We start from the raw sequence: 20,906 nt of genomic DNA, 5'->3' as shown, positions 1-20,906 counted from the left end.
CACCACACACCCAAAAACAGTACAACACACACATACACTTAAAAATTGCAGATACACAAACACACACTTAAACATTGCACAAATACACACAGCACACTACACACAAATACATACGTAGCGCACCTCACACACTTACACATTGGACAGATACACACAACACACACATACATAACACACCACGTGCAGTACAACACACCCCCAAAACAGTACAACACACACAAACACACACACACATTTAAACATTGCACAGATCATAGGTGCTAAATCTCAGGAGTTGATGTGGAATTCATCAACACACAAGCTAACAAGTCAGGAGCGGTGTGTTTCAAACAACACCACCACACCTTATTTCATTGCCATCATTGAGTATCAATGCAAACACATTCTAACATTATGGTAGATGTTTTAACAAATGACAATCTGGGGCCTTTGGCACAGCATAAGCCAAAATTTTACAGCAAATTTGGAAATTTAGACACCCCCAAGCTAGTCAATTTTAGATGCAGTCTTTAGCCAGGTGCCTTCCTCAGAGTTATTGTATACATGCAGGTACAGCAAATGGGCAGCACTCATGGTCTTTGTAATTCAGGGATACAGAAACTGGCAACACGTTGCTTACATTTTTGCTGGAATCATTAGCAAAATATGGGCAGCTAGCAAATGCTTGTTTTGTGGCTCTAAATTTTGCTAATGTTTGTCAATGTGTAAAACCTCTGGCGCATCACAAATAAGGACACATGTAGAGGATGTTAGTATCATCAGGAAACTGATCTGAGAGGTGCAAAGTGTAAGGCATAATATGGGTCAGTCCTCTTTTTAGGTGCAGAAAATACAATGAACTGAAAAATGAAGAAGCTGAATGGCTATGTAATATTCTATTCAGGCCTATGTAATGGCATCTGAATTTTCAATGTGTGGGCTGCCAGACGAACTCCCACTTTTTTAAAAGTGTCAATCATTTACAATGCAAGCATCCCGCAGCTTGGAAGAACTCGGATACTATTCCAAATGCCCCATTACATTATTATTATTATGTGACAACACTGAACTGGATCATAGGGTGGCTCAATGGTTCGGATTGCTGCCTTACAGTGCTGACGGGGGTTTATGGGTGTTAACAGCTTTGTCAATCCAATAAGCCCCGACGTGGCCCACTCCTCCCCCGGATGACAACTCTTGTCGGCGATTATGCTTTGCTTCCCCTAGGTACCCGAAGAATAATACACAAAACACGCAGCCGTCTGAGTAACAATAACAAATGGGATCGGGAACTTATCCCAGATCCAATGTGTTATCGTGCGTCCTTTTATCAGACAATAAAAATGGCCTCTAATTGGATACCGTGATAATCAGATAGATCACATCATATGGAGAACATAAATTACAACAATGTATACACAACTTTACCAACCGGAATTCTTTAAGCACCCATCACCTGCAAACTGTGCTGCATGTCCTGGCTAGACTGGCCCTACCAAGCTATTCTTATATTACAGAAGTATATGCTAAATTCTTTAAACCAAGAAGTTTCGCTTCACATTATCATCCATAACTGTACCTGCACATTTTCTTCTGTTACTTGAATTTCCGCAGTGTAAACGTAATCTACAAGCAACTTCAGGGTCCACCCGTCTACTTCCTTTATCCGGACTCTCTTGGCTCGACTTTCACTCATCTCACCTACAATGGAAAGGCAAGTTTTCAATTGGTCTTTAAGGTCTCCAAGTTGGTTACGGAACACAATTATATTACTATTAGTTGCTGACTCACAACAATTGGATAATCACTGGAGTGTAAAAGGTTATTACCTCAATAAAACAAAAATAAATAAAAAAAAGTGTTAAAGTACTTTCAAACTGTTCTTGGAAAACGATGATTGAAAGATCATGCAGTGGGCATTTGTTTTAAATATTGCTGTAGACACAGGGTTGTACTGTATCTACAATACCAGTCTGTAGCTATCCTTAACTTATAAGGTAATTTCTTCACACTTCCACACCAGTTGTTCTTTTTAAAATATTAGCAAACAGTCCAAACAATTCTCTTCAAAGATATTCTCTCTCGATTCATAGTAGACAACATTTTGAATAAGAGGAAATCAAAAGTACAGTATTCCCCCAGACCTCTTATTCATTTGTTAAGAATGGCCATCGATGTGGTTACCATCGATGATGATATGGAAAGCGTAAATCGATGTTGCCAAATAGGCAATACAGGACCATGCGATTAGTATTGCAAAGGACAGCTCTCTCAATAAGAGCTACTTCCTTTGATATCAATGGACTTCTGGAATTATAACTTGGGAGTTATTATGCGAATACCCGGAGTGATACAGCGGCCGTCATAGGAACCAGGAAGGGTCCATTTGTATCCTTCACGAGGGAGGGGGGATTGCAAAGAGAATTCCATAGGCTTTATATTGGGTAATACCAGCTACAGCTGGTGATACACACTGTGTCCAAGCACGCTTGGTACATATTGGAATGTGGTAAAAATGTGATTTTATGTGTTTTTAATTGCATTTAGGAATTAGTACATCTTGGCCCATATTTCCCTCCTATGTCCCTATAGATTGTAAGCTTGCAGCAGGGCCCTCTAACCACCAAGTCTGTCTTTTGTTACCCAGTTTGTTTTATCACTGTACTATTGTAAAGCGCAACGGAATCTGCTGCGCTATATAAGAAACTGCAAATAAATAAATAAATAAATATGCCAACTGCCCTATGTATCAAAGCTTCCGCAAAACATCCTACATGTTACTTTAGATATAGTGCTCGGTACTTCTTTACTTTCACGGCGCCAGCATGGCGCCGCGCGTCAGAGTCCCCTTGCGGGGCTCGCTTTGCTCGCCCACGCTGCGGGCTCGGTGGCTCGCTACGCTCGCCACGCTAATTAAAATCAACTCCATGCCAACATGGATAGTGGAGGTATGAACTATCCATGTTGGCATGGCGTTAACTTAGTTTATTTTACTTAATTAGTGGCGAGCGTAACCCGGAAGTACGCGCGGCGCCATGCTGGCGCCGTGAAAGTAAAGAAGTACCTAGTGCTCTTGTGATGATGCAAACATTTAGGTTTGACAGACCCGTCCTTCCTTTGCCATGCAGGTCTACCACTTGCTTCCTGCAAACTCCAAGACTTTATGTCAGCTTCCTTTGGCAATGGTAAGATTGGATCATAATCCTATAAATTGTAGATAAGTATCTTGAGGAACATTGTGGCACCTAGGTCATAGAAAACCATCTTTGATTTGCCTTAAATATCTTCTGATTTTCAGCTTGTTTAAAAATGCATAAATATAGCTCTGTTATAGAGATCTATAATACCTGATGTAAAAAGTGCGAGTAATGGAAAGGCTTCTATCTCAAGATTTCCTCTGAACTCCCCATCAGTCCTTGACAAAAGACTTCATACAAATAGCACATTTTGAAGAAAAAAAAAAAAAAAAATCAGAAAACTTTAACCGGTACTTGTTTCCTAGCACGGCGCCCATCGCATTGCATACCATAAGCCATACAATGGTATGCAATGTGATGTTACGTGTCAGCCGATGTTATACAAGTTTAAATTGTATACCATCACATTGTATGCCATTGTATGCCATATACAATGGTATATGATTTAAAATTGTATAAGGACCCTAATTGGCATTGATAGTGGGGGTGCATTTAACATTGTAAGCACCCATTAGGGTGCTTATACAATTAAAAATCGTATAGGGTGCTAAAATCGCATAGCATGCGGCTATATGGCATGCGATGCGATACAATGCATAAGATGCCATAGGACTTAAAATCGTGGGCGCCGTGCTAGGAAACAAGTACCCTTTAACCTCCTTCGAAAGTATGCCCAGAAATTGTCTGGGCGGAGCTGCGCTGCCGGTGCTGGCTTCCCGGAACATTTCTATGCATGCTACCGATATGTAGGTGTGCGCTGTCTTCACTCTCCAGTTACTCACCTCATCAACCGCACCCCCACGCCATGATACCCCAAACATGCCAACTCCCAAATACCCAAGCATCCGAATACACCTGAGCAAGTAAGATCAGAAGATTTAGCTAAAGATCTGCGGGAGTGCACATAGGATCACAAACGATTTGCCATAAAAGCGTCGCACAAATCACTGCAGTGTGTGGTCACCTTAAGGGGGGTATTTATCAGAATTTCTAAGAAAGATAAAACGGTGAGAGATAAATTACACACTTATCAGCTCCTTCCTTACATTTTACCGTCTGTTTTTGAAAAATTACAGTTAGAAGCAGATTTTTTGGTTTGTCATCTCACACATTCTTCTCTCTCTCCAAATGTTGATACATTCTACCCCCCCCCCCTTCCCCTCCCCTTAATATTTCCCTTGAATTTAATATTCCAAACTGTTCTAAAAATGTCACTCGGCTTATATAAAAAGAAAATTAGGGAATTGTGCAGAGTTACCATGGCAGAAACTTTACCCAGCTAAGAGCAAGGTCATGAAGCTACTGTTTAGGGAACTAACTAATTTGATCGTTATTTTAGAAAAGTTGATGTTATCAACTTCCCTATTAACTTGCCCTTGCCATACTTTGTTAAGGCGTGTAAAAGATAACTAGAAAAGATACTCCATGGAAACACCTGCTTAAAATCGTGAACACATTTTCACATCATTAATTAGTAGTAAACCCCAGGAGAGCAATTATAGAACTATGACGCCAGTACAGAGAATGTTCAAGGACAAGAATGTAGGCTTTGAAAGCAGGGCCCCTTCCTTGCCCCTCACGTGTAGTTTTCTGTACGAATAGTTTTATGTATGACGGTTATACTAACGGTACAGCTCTATGCAGGTTTGTGGTACTTTATAAATAAACAATGCTGATTACGCCCCGAACTAGAGACAACACAATACATATTGGATAGACATGGCCCATGGTTATAGAGATAAACAAATGACATTCATTCTGTGCAAAGCACGACATAAATCAACTCCGAAGACACCTAGGGGTTTACTTCCAAGTCCTGCTTTCTAGACTGCTTTAATTACAAACAGGAAAATTAACCTATTTTGCTGGATTAGTAATTACACCACCTGTTAATACAAATAGGAAATCTGAAAAATGTATTGTAAGTACTCGAGTTTCAGAGATGAAAAACCCTGTTCTAGACAATATATATGTTAGCACATGAAATGTCATTAAAGCTTATTAAGGGGGCATTCAATCCAGGATTCTGAATGTTGGAATTTCCTGACAGTCGGAATCCTGGGCTGTTAGTTTCTTCAATGTTCCAGCTGTCGAGTGTCGGAAAGTCCGTGGACCGACAAAATAGAGAAGACTTTTTAAAATGTTAATGGCAGCATTGAATAGGTGAGTGACGATTTTACAGATTGAACACCCCCCCCTAAAGGTCCTATGCTCCCCATAATCAATGTGTTTCCAGATGGTATTGCACACCCTAAAAAACTCACTAGGCCACCATTTTTGTGTGATGTGATCACACAGCCCAACAACTTATCAATATGTAGCACTGACCCTATCAAATTACAACTTGCGTATAGATTGTAAGTTTACGAGAAAGGCCCACATACTCTCCTTTATTGGTCAGTATCATTTTATTACCATGATTCCAATTGTGAAGCACTATGGGAATAAGTTGGCACTTCAAAAAATAACATGTAAAAAATAAATAGCTGCTGTGCCCAGCTCTGCCAGAACTCCCTTTTCACACAGCACAGCCACGTGAATTGTATATTCGCAACAAAAAATAACCGTTAAGCGGTACAGGTTACAGCTCCTTTTGCAGCACCATGCACAGACCTGACAACCGATCCTGATGTTACGTAGAGCGTAATTCAGACCTGCTTATCTGGCTGCATATAGTCAAGGCCTAGTGAGCAGATTAGCGCCTTCCTGCTGTCCCCTGCCACACTAATACCCCCCACAGCGAGTGGATGTGTATGTTTACACATCCACACAGATAAACAAATAATTAGATGGCTGCTCACCATCAAACCACTTTTCCTCTGTTCCCAGCAGAAACGCAGCCCAGGACTTACTTTTTTGGTGCAGGTTTTTGTCCGAATTGGGAGCGGGCGCTGAGGTCATGTGACGTCATCCACCCACCCCGATCAGGCAAGGGAATGCCTGCGTTCCCTGGGGCTCTCCCAGTATATGTATAGGGGCCCACACAGTTTTTGTGTGCATGTCCATGGCCATCCTCTCACCTCACAGACATGCAGACTCCTTGTGCACGCGAGGCCATCGCCTGACCCCGCAGACGTGCAGGCTGCTTGTGCCCGCGAGGCCATCCTCTGACCCCGCAGAAGTGCAGGCTGCTTGTGTACGCGAGGCCATCCTCTTACCCCGCAGACGTGCAGGCTGCTTGTGCACGCGTGACCATCCTCTGACCCCGCAGACGTGCAGGCTGCTTGTGCCCGCAAGGCCATCCTCTTGCCCCGCAGACTGCTTGTGTACGCGAGGCCATCCTCTGACCCCGCAGACGTGCAGGCTGCTTGTGCCCGCGAGGCCATCCTCTGACCCCGCAGAAGTGCAGGCTGCTTGTGTACGCGAGGCCATCCTCTTACCCCGCAGACGTGCAGGCTGCTTGTGTACGCGAGGCCATCCACTGACCCCCGCAGACGTGCAGGCTGCTTGTGCACGCGTGACCATCCTCTGACCCCGCAGACGTGCAGGCTGCTTGTGCCCGCAAGGCCATCCTCTTGCCCCGCAGACGTGCAGGCTGCTTGTGTACGCGAGGCCATCCTCTGACCCCGCAGACGTGCAGGCTGCTTGTGCACGCGAGGCCATCGTCTGACCCCGCAGGCGTGCAGGCTGCTTGTGCCGGCGAGGCCATTCTCTTGACCTCGCAGACGTGCCGGATGCTTGTGCAATGCCTCCTTTGACCTTGCAGACATAGAAGTTGCTTGTTCAAACATGAGGCCATCCTTTGACCTAGCAGACATACAAGTGAAATAACAGCATCTCTATCATTTAGTCCTCTGCATGTCTAAAGTCCTCATAAAAATATCATCCTAAACAACCATTGCAATGTATGTGGCATTGCACAAACCACAGATACATTCATTTCATTCACAACAGCATTACAAGGTTTTACAGTTGTTTGATGGTTTCATAAAAGAATGTTATCAAGTGTTCATGCAACTGCGTAAAATGACACTTGGGTTGGTTCCTGGAAACAGCTGAAGGATAACCAGCTGCCATGCAAGGTCCCAATGTAAACTGCACTGTAAATAACTTCCCATATAGAAAATTTCATTGGGTCAAAAAGATCTCCTTGAGACAATTAAACTATTGTTCTGTGGAAAAAGCAATAAAACAGTACTAAATGAAAAACAGAATCACAGCACTGTGAATTTGTCACATTAGGTTATTGGGTAGTTTAGTGCACATACCATGTACACACAACTGAAAAACACATCTCAGTAATTATTACTCTTTTTATATATTTGAGTCCAAGTAATGTTGCTAGGAGACTGCGAAATATCACTATGCAAGAAACAAGCAGATGACTTGGTACAAACAAACGGGTGACAGATGGACAAGCACTCTGCAAATGAATGATCAGATTTAGGTGTCTGCCTTTTACAAGCTGGCATACTGCAAGCAACTAAAAGCAGATTAATAGAATGGAGGTTCAGACCGATCAACAAACAAGCAGATATCAGGACAGCGCTCATTTTCTTAGGAGAGACGCTTGTGTATAGACAATGAAGATGAAATAAGAAACATACATTTGGAGTATACAATATTATAAGTTGCTAATGTTTACGATGCCTATTAAACAGGCAAGAGAGTAACCACACATGGGTAACTGTTCAACTTTTTCCATTGTTCTAAATTAAACTTGGTTTTCATTATCACCAATGTACTGTGATACATACTAGAAAAATCCCACAAATGCTGCATAATATATATGACAACGGCGTTCACAGGGAACAACACTCACTTCACATTTAGGGGCCGATTCGTCCCCGATGTTCGGAGTTTGCGTTAATGCGTGTCCTGGGTTAAAGGTATAGCAGGGCTTACTGCGCGGCTGCAGCTCTGCCGCACGGTAATCCACACAGATTTTTTTATTCTGAAGCCTCTAAGGCTGCAAGGTAAAATTCATGTTAAGTGTACCCTGAGGGGGCTTTTGGTATGGGGAAACGCCATAGCTCCAGGAATTACGGGTTAACATGCTGCCGCCACATGGTAAGTCCATTGGCTAACTGAATGGCCCCATATTATGCCACGTATGGTTATCTGAATATTTACTACATTATGGAGATATGAAGCAGTGAGATGAGTGGAGTATTGATAACAGTTGAGTAGTGTGCCAGTGGATAAGTGTGCCATGGCAACCAATCAGATTTAAAGTAACATTTATCAAATACATACTATAGAATTATACTTAACAGCTGATTGGTTGCCATGGCACACTTCGTTACGCTGATCACTGATTCATACATCTACCTTATGTGCTGGAGCTTCCTTACTAATTTTTTGGGAGAGGTTTGATAATGTAAGTATATATTTGCAATGTACAGTATTTATATGTAGGCCATTTTCTGCAAAAAGTTGGTTAAAAGTCCAAATCCAGTGTGCAGTGACTAGATGACAGGTTGGCCATGTTTAATAAATATTTCCACTCACAAGTTGATCTCAGATGTCCACAACTCTCATAAGCGGCTGAAGCATTTACAAAAATGTGTTACGTAATATAAAAATATTTTTTGAAGTAAACAAAATTATATTTTATATTTTGTGGATGTAAGAATGATTAAAGTGAGACTCTCCCCACTGTGTTAGAGCAGGCACTATCAGTACTGCACAGTTTTTGGGCAAAATAGAGGATATTCACTTGCACTTACATCCTCTGTGCCTCTTACAGTTAAGGCCTATACACACTGGGCAGTTTTGCCCTGGGTGTATGGATAACTTTGATGGATAAAATCGCTGGGCTGAAAATCGCTCAGAGCATACACACTGACCGATCTTCTCCCGTTTAAGCGATTTTCCCGGGGGTGGATGTTTTTCCGTAACAGGACTCTATGGAAAGCCATCCACCCAGTCCATCCATACATACATATATACACATACACACACACACACACACTGTAAAACAACCTGCCAGTAATTAAAAACAGTAGCAGAGTGTAACGTAAATAACTCTGTATTTGTGTACACTTGTTTCCCAAGCAGTGCAAAGTCATAAACAACACAAACAAGCACAAGTTATCCATGTGTCGCAAGCTACAATTAAATAAATAAAAAAGTTGAAATAAATAAGTTATACAATGCATGATACAAAGGGAGAACTTTGTTTTACAGAAACCATTAGTCAAAAGCATAAACATAACAGTTTTCCTGTCACCATTACTGAAACCTCAGAAAGAGAAAGATATTAACCAGATGACAAGGCGGAAGGCTGGAGAACATTTGTCTGCTACAGGGACAAGATGCAAATATGCACAATTAACCCCTTCATAGTGTAGCGGCTCACCAACACTAGAGCACTAGGGGGGTGATCACCCTGGCTTCTTGCGAGAGCCCAGCAGCAGCCCGCATCCATGTCCCCAACCCCCTTACCCATCAGCCAGCAGCAGCCTCTTTCCTCAGCAGTGTGCACTGAGCTGCAGGAGGTGTGCCAATCAACTTTGACTCCTAAACAGGTAACAAACTAAAATAATTTTTTGAAGGTGGTGTGCCCATGCCTCAGTAATGTGGACACCCCCTCTTTCACTGCCAGGGCCTCAAAAGCTTTCTATGGTACTGACTGTAAGCAGTTACTTCCCCCCAAAACTATTGCCACCCCCAAATGGTCCCTGCCTCTCACTAACTTCCCCAATAAATGTACAAGAGGACACATAATTGTTTAACTGCATAAATTATATTGTGCTTACATGCCAGAGTTCAGCAATGAATTAGGTCGACATGGGTCATTAGGTCGACATGGGATTTTTCACTGTTTTTTGAGTCAACAGGCAGTATTTAATGCCCTACCATCCACAAGGGCATGGCGATAGAATAAAAAATTGCCGAGCGCAGCAAGCCATACGAGGGTACGCGGTGCACTTTAACATGTGCCCATGTCGACTGTGTCCATATTCGGGTAAAAAAAAAACCTGTGAAAAACCCGGTGGGCCTTTTGACTGTCGACCTGACCCTGTCAAGCTAATGATGGTCTAACAACTTGCTGGTGACCAACTGATCCACACCCATTCAGCTGGCTACTTTCTGTACTGCTACATACTGTAAACGGTGGCCTTAAAAATGCTGTATTTACAGTGTGTTGGCAAGTTAAGTGCATATAAATGTAACAACTGCACTTATAGCACTCATCTTTAAGACTGTATTGTTTAAAACACTTCTTTATATCAGTTTGTCTGGCATACTTGGGCCCATGTACTGTTGACCAAAACTTTGCTCTATGCTAGATTACATCAATTATCATAACTAATCTGATTGGCACTGCTTAGTACTATAGAGTTGGCATCTGCATTTTCTTTTTTTTTTCTGTGTGGAACTAAAAGGCTCAACAGGATAGCACCTCTTGTTTGGAATTAGGGTATGCAGTGCGAGGGGTCCCCCGCACATGCCTTACATACTATAGCGGACAACAGACATTCATCTGAAGAAGCACCTATTGTGATGAGATGCAGACGATAAGCAATTACATGTGTGTTCCTGTTTTCTGACCTTACATATTTCACTTTAGTCACAGATGTTTTGAAAACACTGATTATAGACAAAGGAAACAAAAATACACGTCATATGTAAATATATAAGCCGTATTGTCAGTGGCACTTATTTATTGTGTGGCCCGAGGGATCTTAGCCATGTGCGAAGGCTGGTTAACACGATGGAGCATTTTAACTGATCGTTATAAAAAAGACAAACAAAAAAGACAAATGTGAAAAATTAGGTACTTGTTTCCTAGCACGGCGCCCCCGATTTTTATCGCAGTGCATCTTATGCAATATAGCGGCATGTGATGCGATTTTTAATTGTACAAGCACCCTAATGGGTGCTTACAATGTTAAATGCACCCTTATTGTCAACGCCAGCCCCATTATCAACGCCAACCTGAAGCGTGGCGAGCCCGCAAGGGGCGGCTGTACGCGTCCTCCGACCTTTTCATACCCCCCACTATCCACATCGGCATGGAGTTGACTGTAGATAGTGTGGCGAGAGCAGCGAGCCACCGAGCCCGAAGCGTGGCGATCACAGCGAGGGGACACGGATTATTTTACATGTATCCCGCGTCTGCTCGCCACACTTCGGGCTCATATTCCGTGTTTGCTCGCCACACTATCTAAAATCAACTCCACGCCGACGTGTATATTGGGGGGGTATGAAAAGGTCGGAGGACGCGTACCACTACGCTTGCCACGCTTCGGGTTGGCATTGATAGTGGGGGTGTCGTTGACAATGGGGGTGCATTTAACATTGTAAGCACCCATCAGGGTGCTTGTACAATTAAAAATCGCATCGCATCATTGTACAAGCACTCCTGTAAATTTAACGTGAATATCGCATCGCATATCACTAAATACGGTATGCGATGGGCGCCATGCTAGGAAACAAGTACCAAGACTATAATCTGAACAAAATTGTATTTTACAACATATAGTAGCACAATAACATGGACAAAATTGCATTCAAAACACAAAAGTACATGTTCCCATGAAAAGATACATTCCTCTTTGCTGTAAATAATTGTTATACAGCCGCTTCAACCCCTTAAGTGGCAAGCTCAGAAATCTTCCAGGGCAAGCTGCATTACTACCTATGGCCCCGGAAGATTTCCAGGCTACGTCCCTTTTTGATCCCCTAGGGATCGCCAGCATTGATCGCGTCTCCTGGGAATCGGTGTAATGCATTACAGCCCTGCCCCCAGACTATTATTGGACTTAACTGTGTAATGCATAATGCCAATTCCCATGTGCCATGAGGCGGCCGGGAATCAGCGCTGATGCTGGGGAGCCCCCGTGGCGATCCCTCTCCTTTCACCTATGGCAAATTAAGAAGCATTCCGTTGGGTGTTATTTTTGTTAAATTCCATCACTGAAGGGGAGGAAAACTAGATAAAATTAAAGTAGCTTTTTTTGTAGTCAAGACAATTCAGAAGATTAAATAGCTTTATAGAAAATACATATATAAAACAATTTTAAAGGAATAAGATTGGTATCCAATTTCCGATGCTAATTTACTGCATGACAAAATGGGCTAAAAAAGCATTATCGAGCTAGCCAATTTTAGCCAGTTTTTATAGTGTGGTAAATATCTTATTTTCCACACCCCCGGCCTATCACTCGGGCAGATAGTCCACCATCGAGAGCCAGCAAACAATGCCATGGGAAGCCTTAACTCAGGACATCCCAGGTGCTGCTGATTACACCTGGGCTTCTGCTACTGTTAACAAAACCTGGTCTGGATCCTCCACCTTATTTCCATGTGGGGTGTTTACGATCAAACAGTTAATTGTCATTTGCTCACACGCTATACCAGATTTTTGTTCCTATCAGACAGATTGGACAAAAATCTTTAGGTGTGTATCTAGTTTAAGAAGTTCTGGCTACTTCGGTGGCACTTGAAGATTAAAGTAATGACCAAGTGCATCTACTTTTGAATTTGCTCACTGAGTTGGTGGCCTTGCAGCGGTGATGCTCAAATCAAGACTTTTGCCCATTCTTCCAGGGGGTCTGGAGGGTTACCTAATTTTTGGGAACCTCCCGGCCATTCTGAAAAAGTTGCCATGTATGATACAACATGAAACTGAATGTCAGAAAGACTAGGACCCATTCTGTCTGACAGATGACAGGGCGCTCTAGAACAATTGAATTGCCCTCTATGTGTCTGCTCCTCTGAATAACCAAAACAGAAAAGAATAGCAGTCAAATAAATGAAAAAGTGCTCTTACAGGAAAAGGCAGATAAGGACAGGTTAGCAAAATACACTTCCCCTCCATCCTTAAACTTTAATGGAAAAATGTCTTTAAAATATAAAAAAATATTTTTATGATTGTGAGAACATAAAATTAAATGCTACTTTGTTTGTCATGCAACTATTCTTTAAACCACCAGACAAAAAGGTAAAGTAGCAAGTAACAAAGACACAGACATAAAATTGCACAAACTGCTGAGTAACAGTAATTAGAGGTGCCCAGATTTTTCCTACATTTTCCTGTCACAGCCAACAGCGAGTCCACAAAAAAAAAAGAAAAAGCAAACACAGCCACCACACCCTGGTTTGTTCAGCACAGGAAGCCAATTTCATCCGTCATAGAAAGAGGAAAACATCTTGAGGAAGAGCTAGCCCAAATGTAAAAGTTGGCCTTTCTTCTGTAATTATAGAATACTTAAAAAAATAATAATAATAAAAAAAAAAATGAATAACATTCCCAAATTATTATTAAGCATTCCAAAGTTGCAGAGTCAAGTACCGGCAATGTAATACATATATAGAATATATAGGAACTCAGAACATAGGCTAGAAGACTGTGTACCTGTAAACATGGCATGAAAGTAGGGACTGCATGCTGCCAGCACAACCTTGTGAGCTGCTATCTCCACATCTTCTGCCACTATCGTTACATCGCACAGCAAATTCTGACTGCAAGGAATAAAAAGCACAAAAAATCATTAATTAATATTTTAATTTTTTTTTAGAAAATGCCTCCCATTAAATAATTTACTGTATGAATAATCACGCAAACATAGGTATAAATGACCATTTCTAGAGTTATACAGTGGGTGGGAATTGAATTAGCCATGGTAAATTTACATGGCTAATTGATCCTTCCGTGGTTATTCAATTGTCCCCATGAGCCAGCACTATTGTGTGGTTTTTTTTCACCTGCCTGGAAGCACAAGAAATATAACCCCTGACATGTGCAGTTTTTCCACAACCGTAATCGCAAAAATGCATCTTATGTCTTTTCGCCCAAAAAGTGAAAAAACAATGTTGTGCAGTATAAAGAGGGAAATTGATTTACCTGGAAAATAACTGTTTTTTTTTTTTTTAATACTACAATAAAGTCCAGTTTTTACAGGCATAGCAAATAATCAGGTACAATTAAATTCACAACATAGGCATCACCCAGTATTTTAAAATCACCAAAATCATCAAATTACCTTTTTTTTTTTTTTTTTGCACATTTTTTGTTAAATAGACAAGAATATAGGGCCAAACTGATACCAAAGGATGACTTTAAACCATTTTTATTTCTCTTTCTTTTGTAAATAGGTAACCCTTTTTTTGGACTGCAGCAATAGTTATAATAGCTGTTTCTACTGCGAGTTAAGGACAATTTAAATGAGTCACTCTTCGGAATGTGTCCTCACTATATACACTAGTGAAGAAAGAAAGTTATGACACATTCTGGGGGGGAAATTTCCATCCTATTCTGGATAGAATGAATATAAACACTCAAAGTTGTAAATATATAACAATGCTGCAACAATGTATAAGAAGAAAGCTGGAGCAACGTATGAATCATTCATTTTTATGCTAATATTTAATCATAGAAACTGGAAAGCAATATTATAACCAAAAATCTGATTCTGTGAAATGGTATTGGTGAACTCTGTCATACACCAGAAGGTTTCTGTAACAGCCTGATAAATGCAGGCTCTAGCAATAGGTTTATACAATGCAACAATCATTTTAAAAGACAACACCAACCAGTTTTTTACTTTTAAATGATTGCCAGCAAGGAGTTACAGCTGGCACAAGAGCTCCATACCCCTCCAACCCATCCTATCTCCACTTGACTTCAGTTTGTGCATAACAAAGCAACACAGACAATGGACTAAAACTATGTAACCAATCAGAATTTAGACAATCAATAATAAAAGCAGTGAGGGATCACAGGGTCCCTCAGATGGATTACAATGGAGAGTACAAAAATCCAATTTCATCTGGGAGACACTGCAGCATTGATTTGTGGGACTTCTGGGTGCCTTCCAATAAAAGCCACACATAAAACTTTACACTAAAAATAGCATCACCCAAACCAAAGGTGTGGAAACAGTAATATTGGGTTCAGGTATGTACAGAGGACCAGGTCACCACTCCGCACAGCTGCTCAACAGAGACTCCATGATGAACCGCCCAGGAATCCACTACTGCACAAGTAGAATGAGCCGGAGGAAGCTGGAACATGCTTATCCAAATACAGGTAAACCTGATGGATGGTATAGGTCATGCATCTTACAATGGAACACTTGGATGCCAAACAACTTCTCTTTGGACATCAGCCAAGACCAAAAGGTAATCCATTTGACAAATTCAATACGTACAATCAATAAACATCCATAACGCATGGACAGCAGTTCATTTATTGATAAGGCGCCACAAAGTGTCCGCAGCGCCGTACATAGCAAACAAAAAAACAAATTGCAAGGTAACGTATAGGGTGTGTTGATAAAATACAGCATAAATAGGGGTAAAGCTGGTAGAACTAAAATCAGCATCAGTTCTGAAGTACAGGTGTCGAAATTGTCGAGGAGACTCTGGGGCAGATGTATTAAGCCTGGCGAAGAGATAAACTGGAGATAAAGTGGAGAAAAAGTGGAAGGAGATAACACACCAGCCAATCAGCAGTGTTATAAATATGACAGTTGGAAGCTGATTGGCTGGTGAGTTATCTCCTTCCACTTTTTCTCCACTTTATCTCCAGTTTATCTCTTCGCCAGGCTTAATACATCTGCCCCTCTAGATGAAGTAGAGGAAGGGAAGAACAGCATATAACATTTAAAGATCTGAAGGACAAGGAAGCAGAGGACAGGGCGGGAGAACAATATCCTGGTTTAAATGGAATTTAAAAAGTAAGGCAAAGCCTCAAAAACTACCCTGGTGGAATGAAAAATGACAAGGGTAGGCCTACAAAATAAGGCAGCTAGCTCTACAGATGCAGTGGCTAGAAGAAAAACCATCTACCACGTAACATGCAATAACTCCCCTGGTCTCAGAAGTATAATGTGGTGCTATGTACCAGGGAGTATGTGCGCTGTGATCCTTAAATGGTAGGCTGTCTGACCACACTCAGGAGCTCCTTTCCACGGGCGAGTGCCTCGTCTCCCTGGACAGTGAGAGTAGTGAAACGGTGGCCTAACAGGAGCTGAGAGAATGTTTTGAGAGCTTACACCCATCTCTGTATTAACTAATCCTCCCTGCTTTTACTGGTGCTCTTAGTCCTATAAGTAGGGATTAAGGTGCAGGAAAAACGAAGATAATAAATCCTAGGTAGCAAAAATATGCCATAAGCCCCGTACACACGGGGGAGATATATTGCTCAGCAATATATTGCTGAGCAATATATTGCCCAGTGTCTCCTTTGCATCAGCGACCAGAGATGGTCACTGATGAAAAGGATCCTCTGCTGGTGGTGCCGCAGAGGTAATCAGCTGGTCGCAGGAGCAAGCTCCTGCGACCAGCGATTAGAAAGGGGCTGAAAACGGGAGCGCGCACCCGGCGATTTATCGCCGGGGCACACTCCCAATCACTGGCAATATGGTCGCCAGCGACCATATTCCCAGCGATTATAGCCCCTATCGCCCCCGTGTGTACACAGCATTACTCCTGGGACACAAAAGTCCCAAGGTCAGTTGGAGGTGTTATATGGGTTAGAGGCGGCAGATCTTAACAGCTGCCTTACTTATGGGCACCACTACATATATTCAACAGTAACTGTATTGTATCTAGATATCTAAAAAACTGAGTAGCTCATTTTTACATCTAAATCTGCTGTTTAATTGAAAAGAAAAATCATTATATACTGTACATGTTTGTGCAATGCACACATCTATTTTTGTCATTCTTTTCTATAAATACACAAGCAGCTTTACTTGACATCACCTTTTAATGAGGCACACACATTAGGTGTTAACATTCCTGTGATCTCAAGTCTTGGCTGACATCACGCTCAATATACAACATCAGCCATGGTGATTTCATCATTGTGTGAGGAAGAGAATCAGGTTTTAGATCATTACAAAAACATGAGCAATCATAGTATATGGGTTCCTAAGGCACTTTATGAACAATCATTACAAAATTGTCAATTACATGACAATTTTAAGCCTCATTGACAGGTTTTTATGCATGGCTTCTGTATTTTATGTAACGGGTTTCATGTATTGAGACCAATGTATTTCTTAGTGTCAAGATGGAAATGGTTGATATCAGTTTTTCACTTTTTTGTGTCTATGTCGACATCTATCAACATGGCATGGTGCCTCGTTACCAATTGTAGTCCACGTGGATCGTAATATAAGAACAATTTATATGAGAGAAATAAATTGTGAAAAACTCATGTTGACCATTTCAAGTGTCGACCAAATGCTCGTGTCAACCATTTGTCAATGCCGACCTAGTGCATGTTGACCGTACATGCTGGCCAATAGTGTTCGAACTGTCAACCTAACAACCGGATACGGCACAGCATATGTATATTAAAATGTCTTCAAAATGCTGTGTAACGAGAAAGCTGCGATGACAGACTGAACCAATCACGTATCAAATGTTCATTTTATTGACAGTCTGAGGGTTTCTTCTAGGGATTGGAAATCATGCAGATGAGCTTCCAGTCAAGAACATAAGAGGATATGTACAGTATTACGCCTTCTACAAAGAGAAGTCGCCCATAGCAACCAATAAGTTTAGGGCATTTATATAGTCTATAACCATTCAAGTCTTTCATACATCCACCCTCTACTCCCCAAATGGTCAGTGATAAACCCAATAATATGGAGTACCACCACGAGGAACAATTTGTTGCAGGCCAGTCTTCTACCCGTACACACTGGCAGACAAATCCTGGTCACTAGATGGACTATGACATGCATGCTAGCAGCCATACGCATGTCCTTCTCTGTATGTTCTACCTTGCTCCCTAATTGTCCCTACACTTACCGCTGGATGCCCATAATGCATCAGCTGCCCACCATATTACCAGTCCCATCAGCTGTACATCCCATGGGCAGTGCCCTGCAGAGGAAGCCACACTGTACAATCATTAAACACTGCTCGACTGTCACAACCATGGCAGCTAGAACTCGTGTAATAGCATAAAAGCAAACAAAAAAAACCCCAGTACTTCCTCATCTTTGCGGCCACAGCTTACGCTACAGAACTTACGTAGCGTAACCCATACCTGGGTCCATGCCACCATCTATTACCTTTAGCATGGTGAGCAAAGTGAGCCTGCGAGGGGACGATGATGCTATATCCTGAAAGCGGCTAACCTAACTGGCGTAAGCTGTGGCCACAAAGATGAGGAAGTACCAAAAAAACTTGCTAGCATCCAACTGCAAGGGCTTCCCAGCTGCTGAGATAACAGTAGAGGAGAGTAATTAGGTGTACACTTAACAAGTGATTAAGTGGAGAGTGCTAAAGAACCAGCCTATCAGCTTGTAACTGTAATATAATAAATGCAGCCTGTAACATGACAGTTAGGAACCGATTGGCTGCTACTTTACCACATGTTAAGGCTTAATACTGTACATTTGGCCCACTGTGAATAGGGGTGTGTAGGGGCACATGGCTAGTAGATTGCACAACTGGGTACAGTGTGGCCATACTGCATGAATAGGAGCAGTTCCAGCCACCTTATGAACACCGCCAATACGGAAAAGATTTTAGATTTCCAAAAATAGCATAATACTGCCAAAAGCACAAAGGAAACAAAAACACAAAGTATAAAAGTAGAAATAACGAGACAACACTTTTTTCCATCGCACTAACTTTCCTTCCTCACAATACTAGATCCGAGGCCCATTAGCACACTCATCTATTACTTAACCCTTTGAGTGCCAACATCGCTCACAGTTGTTTTTATAAATTCAAATAAGATGTTGTGTAAAAAAAAAAATATATATTATATTTCCTATATGAGGTAAACATTACAGGTTATGATGAATACAAATGTTTGCTTGGCACTCAAAGGGTTACATGAATTAGGCATTCTGCTTCTTAGTAGATATCAGGATAAAAGGAACAGTTACTAACTACCAATGAACACTGTGGGAAAGCATTTCTAAAAACAAAAAGAATACCTTCGTAATTCGTTCATAACCTTGAAAGCTTTTTTGGTGTGCCGTGGGTTCACAGTGACAGGGCAGAATTTCTCGGTGGTCTCTTTTATTTCCACAGGCTTCTGCTGGCATAATTTAGTGTTTCTGTAACAGAATGCAAGCAAAAAATACATCACATTACATTTACCGGCCTTGTGTTTTACAGACAGCGTACATACACTTCAATACAGAAATAGAAACGCAATTACATACAAAAAGGCTGCCATGAAAATCATCCACAGTACTTCGGCACAGAATGGGTTAATATTGGATGAACACCAAGCAGTAACACTCATTACTACTCATTCTGTCCACTGTGCCATCACAAGTGCTATACTGGCCCAACAATCACGCTAATGTGGACTGACGGACAATCAATCTTAAGTTAATATGCAGATAGATTCCAAATAGTGTAATGGAAGAACATGAAATCCCTTGCTAAGCAACGATACATTTTATGCCGCTCCATAGTAGTTCCGTAATTTGCAGTGTAGGTATTCATTGTAAAAGATTATCAGCATTACATTACAGTACAGCACACCACTAATGGTAACATGCAGGCAAGATCAGGAAATGCTGTATGCGGTGCAAATAGTAGATGGTGACACAAACACACACATACACACCAAGTTATGGGAAGACAATCATTTTTCATAATATGGACCAGATGTATCAACTCTCAAACAAGTGATAAATTGGATAGTGATCAACAACTAGCCAATCAGCTCCTACCTGTCATTTTTCAACCCCATCCTGTAACATGGCAGGTAGGAGCTGATTGGCTGTTGTTTATTACTCTCCATTTTATCACTTTTTGAAACTTGATACATCTGGCCCCAAGGCCCTTAGACTATTCCAGGTATCAGTTATACCTACTATTACAGGTATAACTGATTGCTATGCCAAACCTATGTGGCTGCTGAAATGGCTCAAACAGATGTCATTATGTGGCCATAGTTCCGCTTTACCTGCAATTTGTAGAATACTTTATATTCAGCAACAAACACTGCCACTTAATTATACCATGTAAGGTGTTACAAAGGCAGAATACACATATACAAAAGTATGTGATTATAACAACAGATTCAGATGTTGACAATGTATTACCAATTCTAATAACATCTTGGCCTTTATTCAGATCTGATCACAGTACAAATTTGTTTGGAAAATGGGCAAAACCATGTGCACTGCAGGTGGGGCAGATGTAACATGTGCAGAGAGAGTAAAGGCCCCCTTACACTTGTCCAACTTACATTTCTGTGAGTTATTTTGTTTCTGTGCAGGGTAAATACTGGCTGCATTATTTTTACACTGCCATTTAGATCAACACACCCCACCCAAATGTAACTCTCTCTGCACATGTTACATCTGCCCACCTGCAGTGCACATGGTTTTGCCCTTTTTCCAAATTTGTACTGCGATCAGATCTGAATAAAGCCCCTTGTGTTTATCTACTGTATACAATCGGTGTAGTATGACCTCAAGATAGTAGGGACTGTCAGACAAACGTCGGAATCCCGACTGCCGGGAATTCGCCAGGGGGTGGCAAGCACTAAGAAGCACCTTGCGAGCTGGACGCACTGTGGCCTCGGTGGCTCAATGCGCTCGCCACAGGTTCTATTCTCCCTCTATGGGGATCCCTTCTATCAGGCTTTTAACAACAACTTTTTTATACACTAGAAATCTCTCTAAACTACATAACGTTAGACTTGCACCCGTATGAGAACACAATCTATAATAATAAATAATTACATTTATGACAATATGTAGTGTTGACTGTAGGCTTCTTTTGCAGGGTGCAGCGCCCTGTCCATTTTTTCAATGTCTAAATGCTGCCCCCTGCCGCGCTGACCGG

General features: G+C 41.6%; 1 protein-coding gene across 1 annotated transcript in view; it reads right to left on the bottom strand.

The window, feature by feature from the left end:
- KLHL2 (kelch like family member 2) overlaps positions 1–20,906 on the bottom strand; it is a 94,401-nt gene that overhangs the window by 57,717 nt on the left and 15,778 nt on the right. Inside the window, exons 2-4 of the mRNA XM_083172895.1 lie at positions 19,034–19,156; positions 13,483–13,589; positions 1,559–1,680 (exon numbers count right to left, since the gene is read on the bottom strand). Coding sequence (XP_083029021.1) covers positions 1,559–1,680; positions 13,483–13,589; positions 19,034–19,156 — 352 coding nt within the window. The remainder of the gene's footprint in view (positions 1–1,558; positions 1,681–13,482; positions 13,590–19,033; positions 19,157–20,906) is intronic.

Source organism: Crinia signifera, chromosome 1, assembly GCF_055691185.1.
Source record: "Crinia signifera chromosome 1, ASM5569118v1, whole genome shotgun sequence".
NCBI classification, from domain to species: Eukaryota; Metazoa; Chordata; class Amphibia; order Anura; family Myobatrachidae; genus Crinia; species Crinia signifera.
Note: the sequence above shows the minus strand (reverse complement) of the source record. Positions and strands in the feature narration are given on the sequence as shown.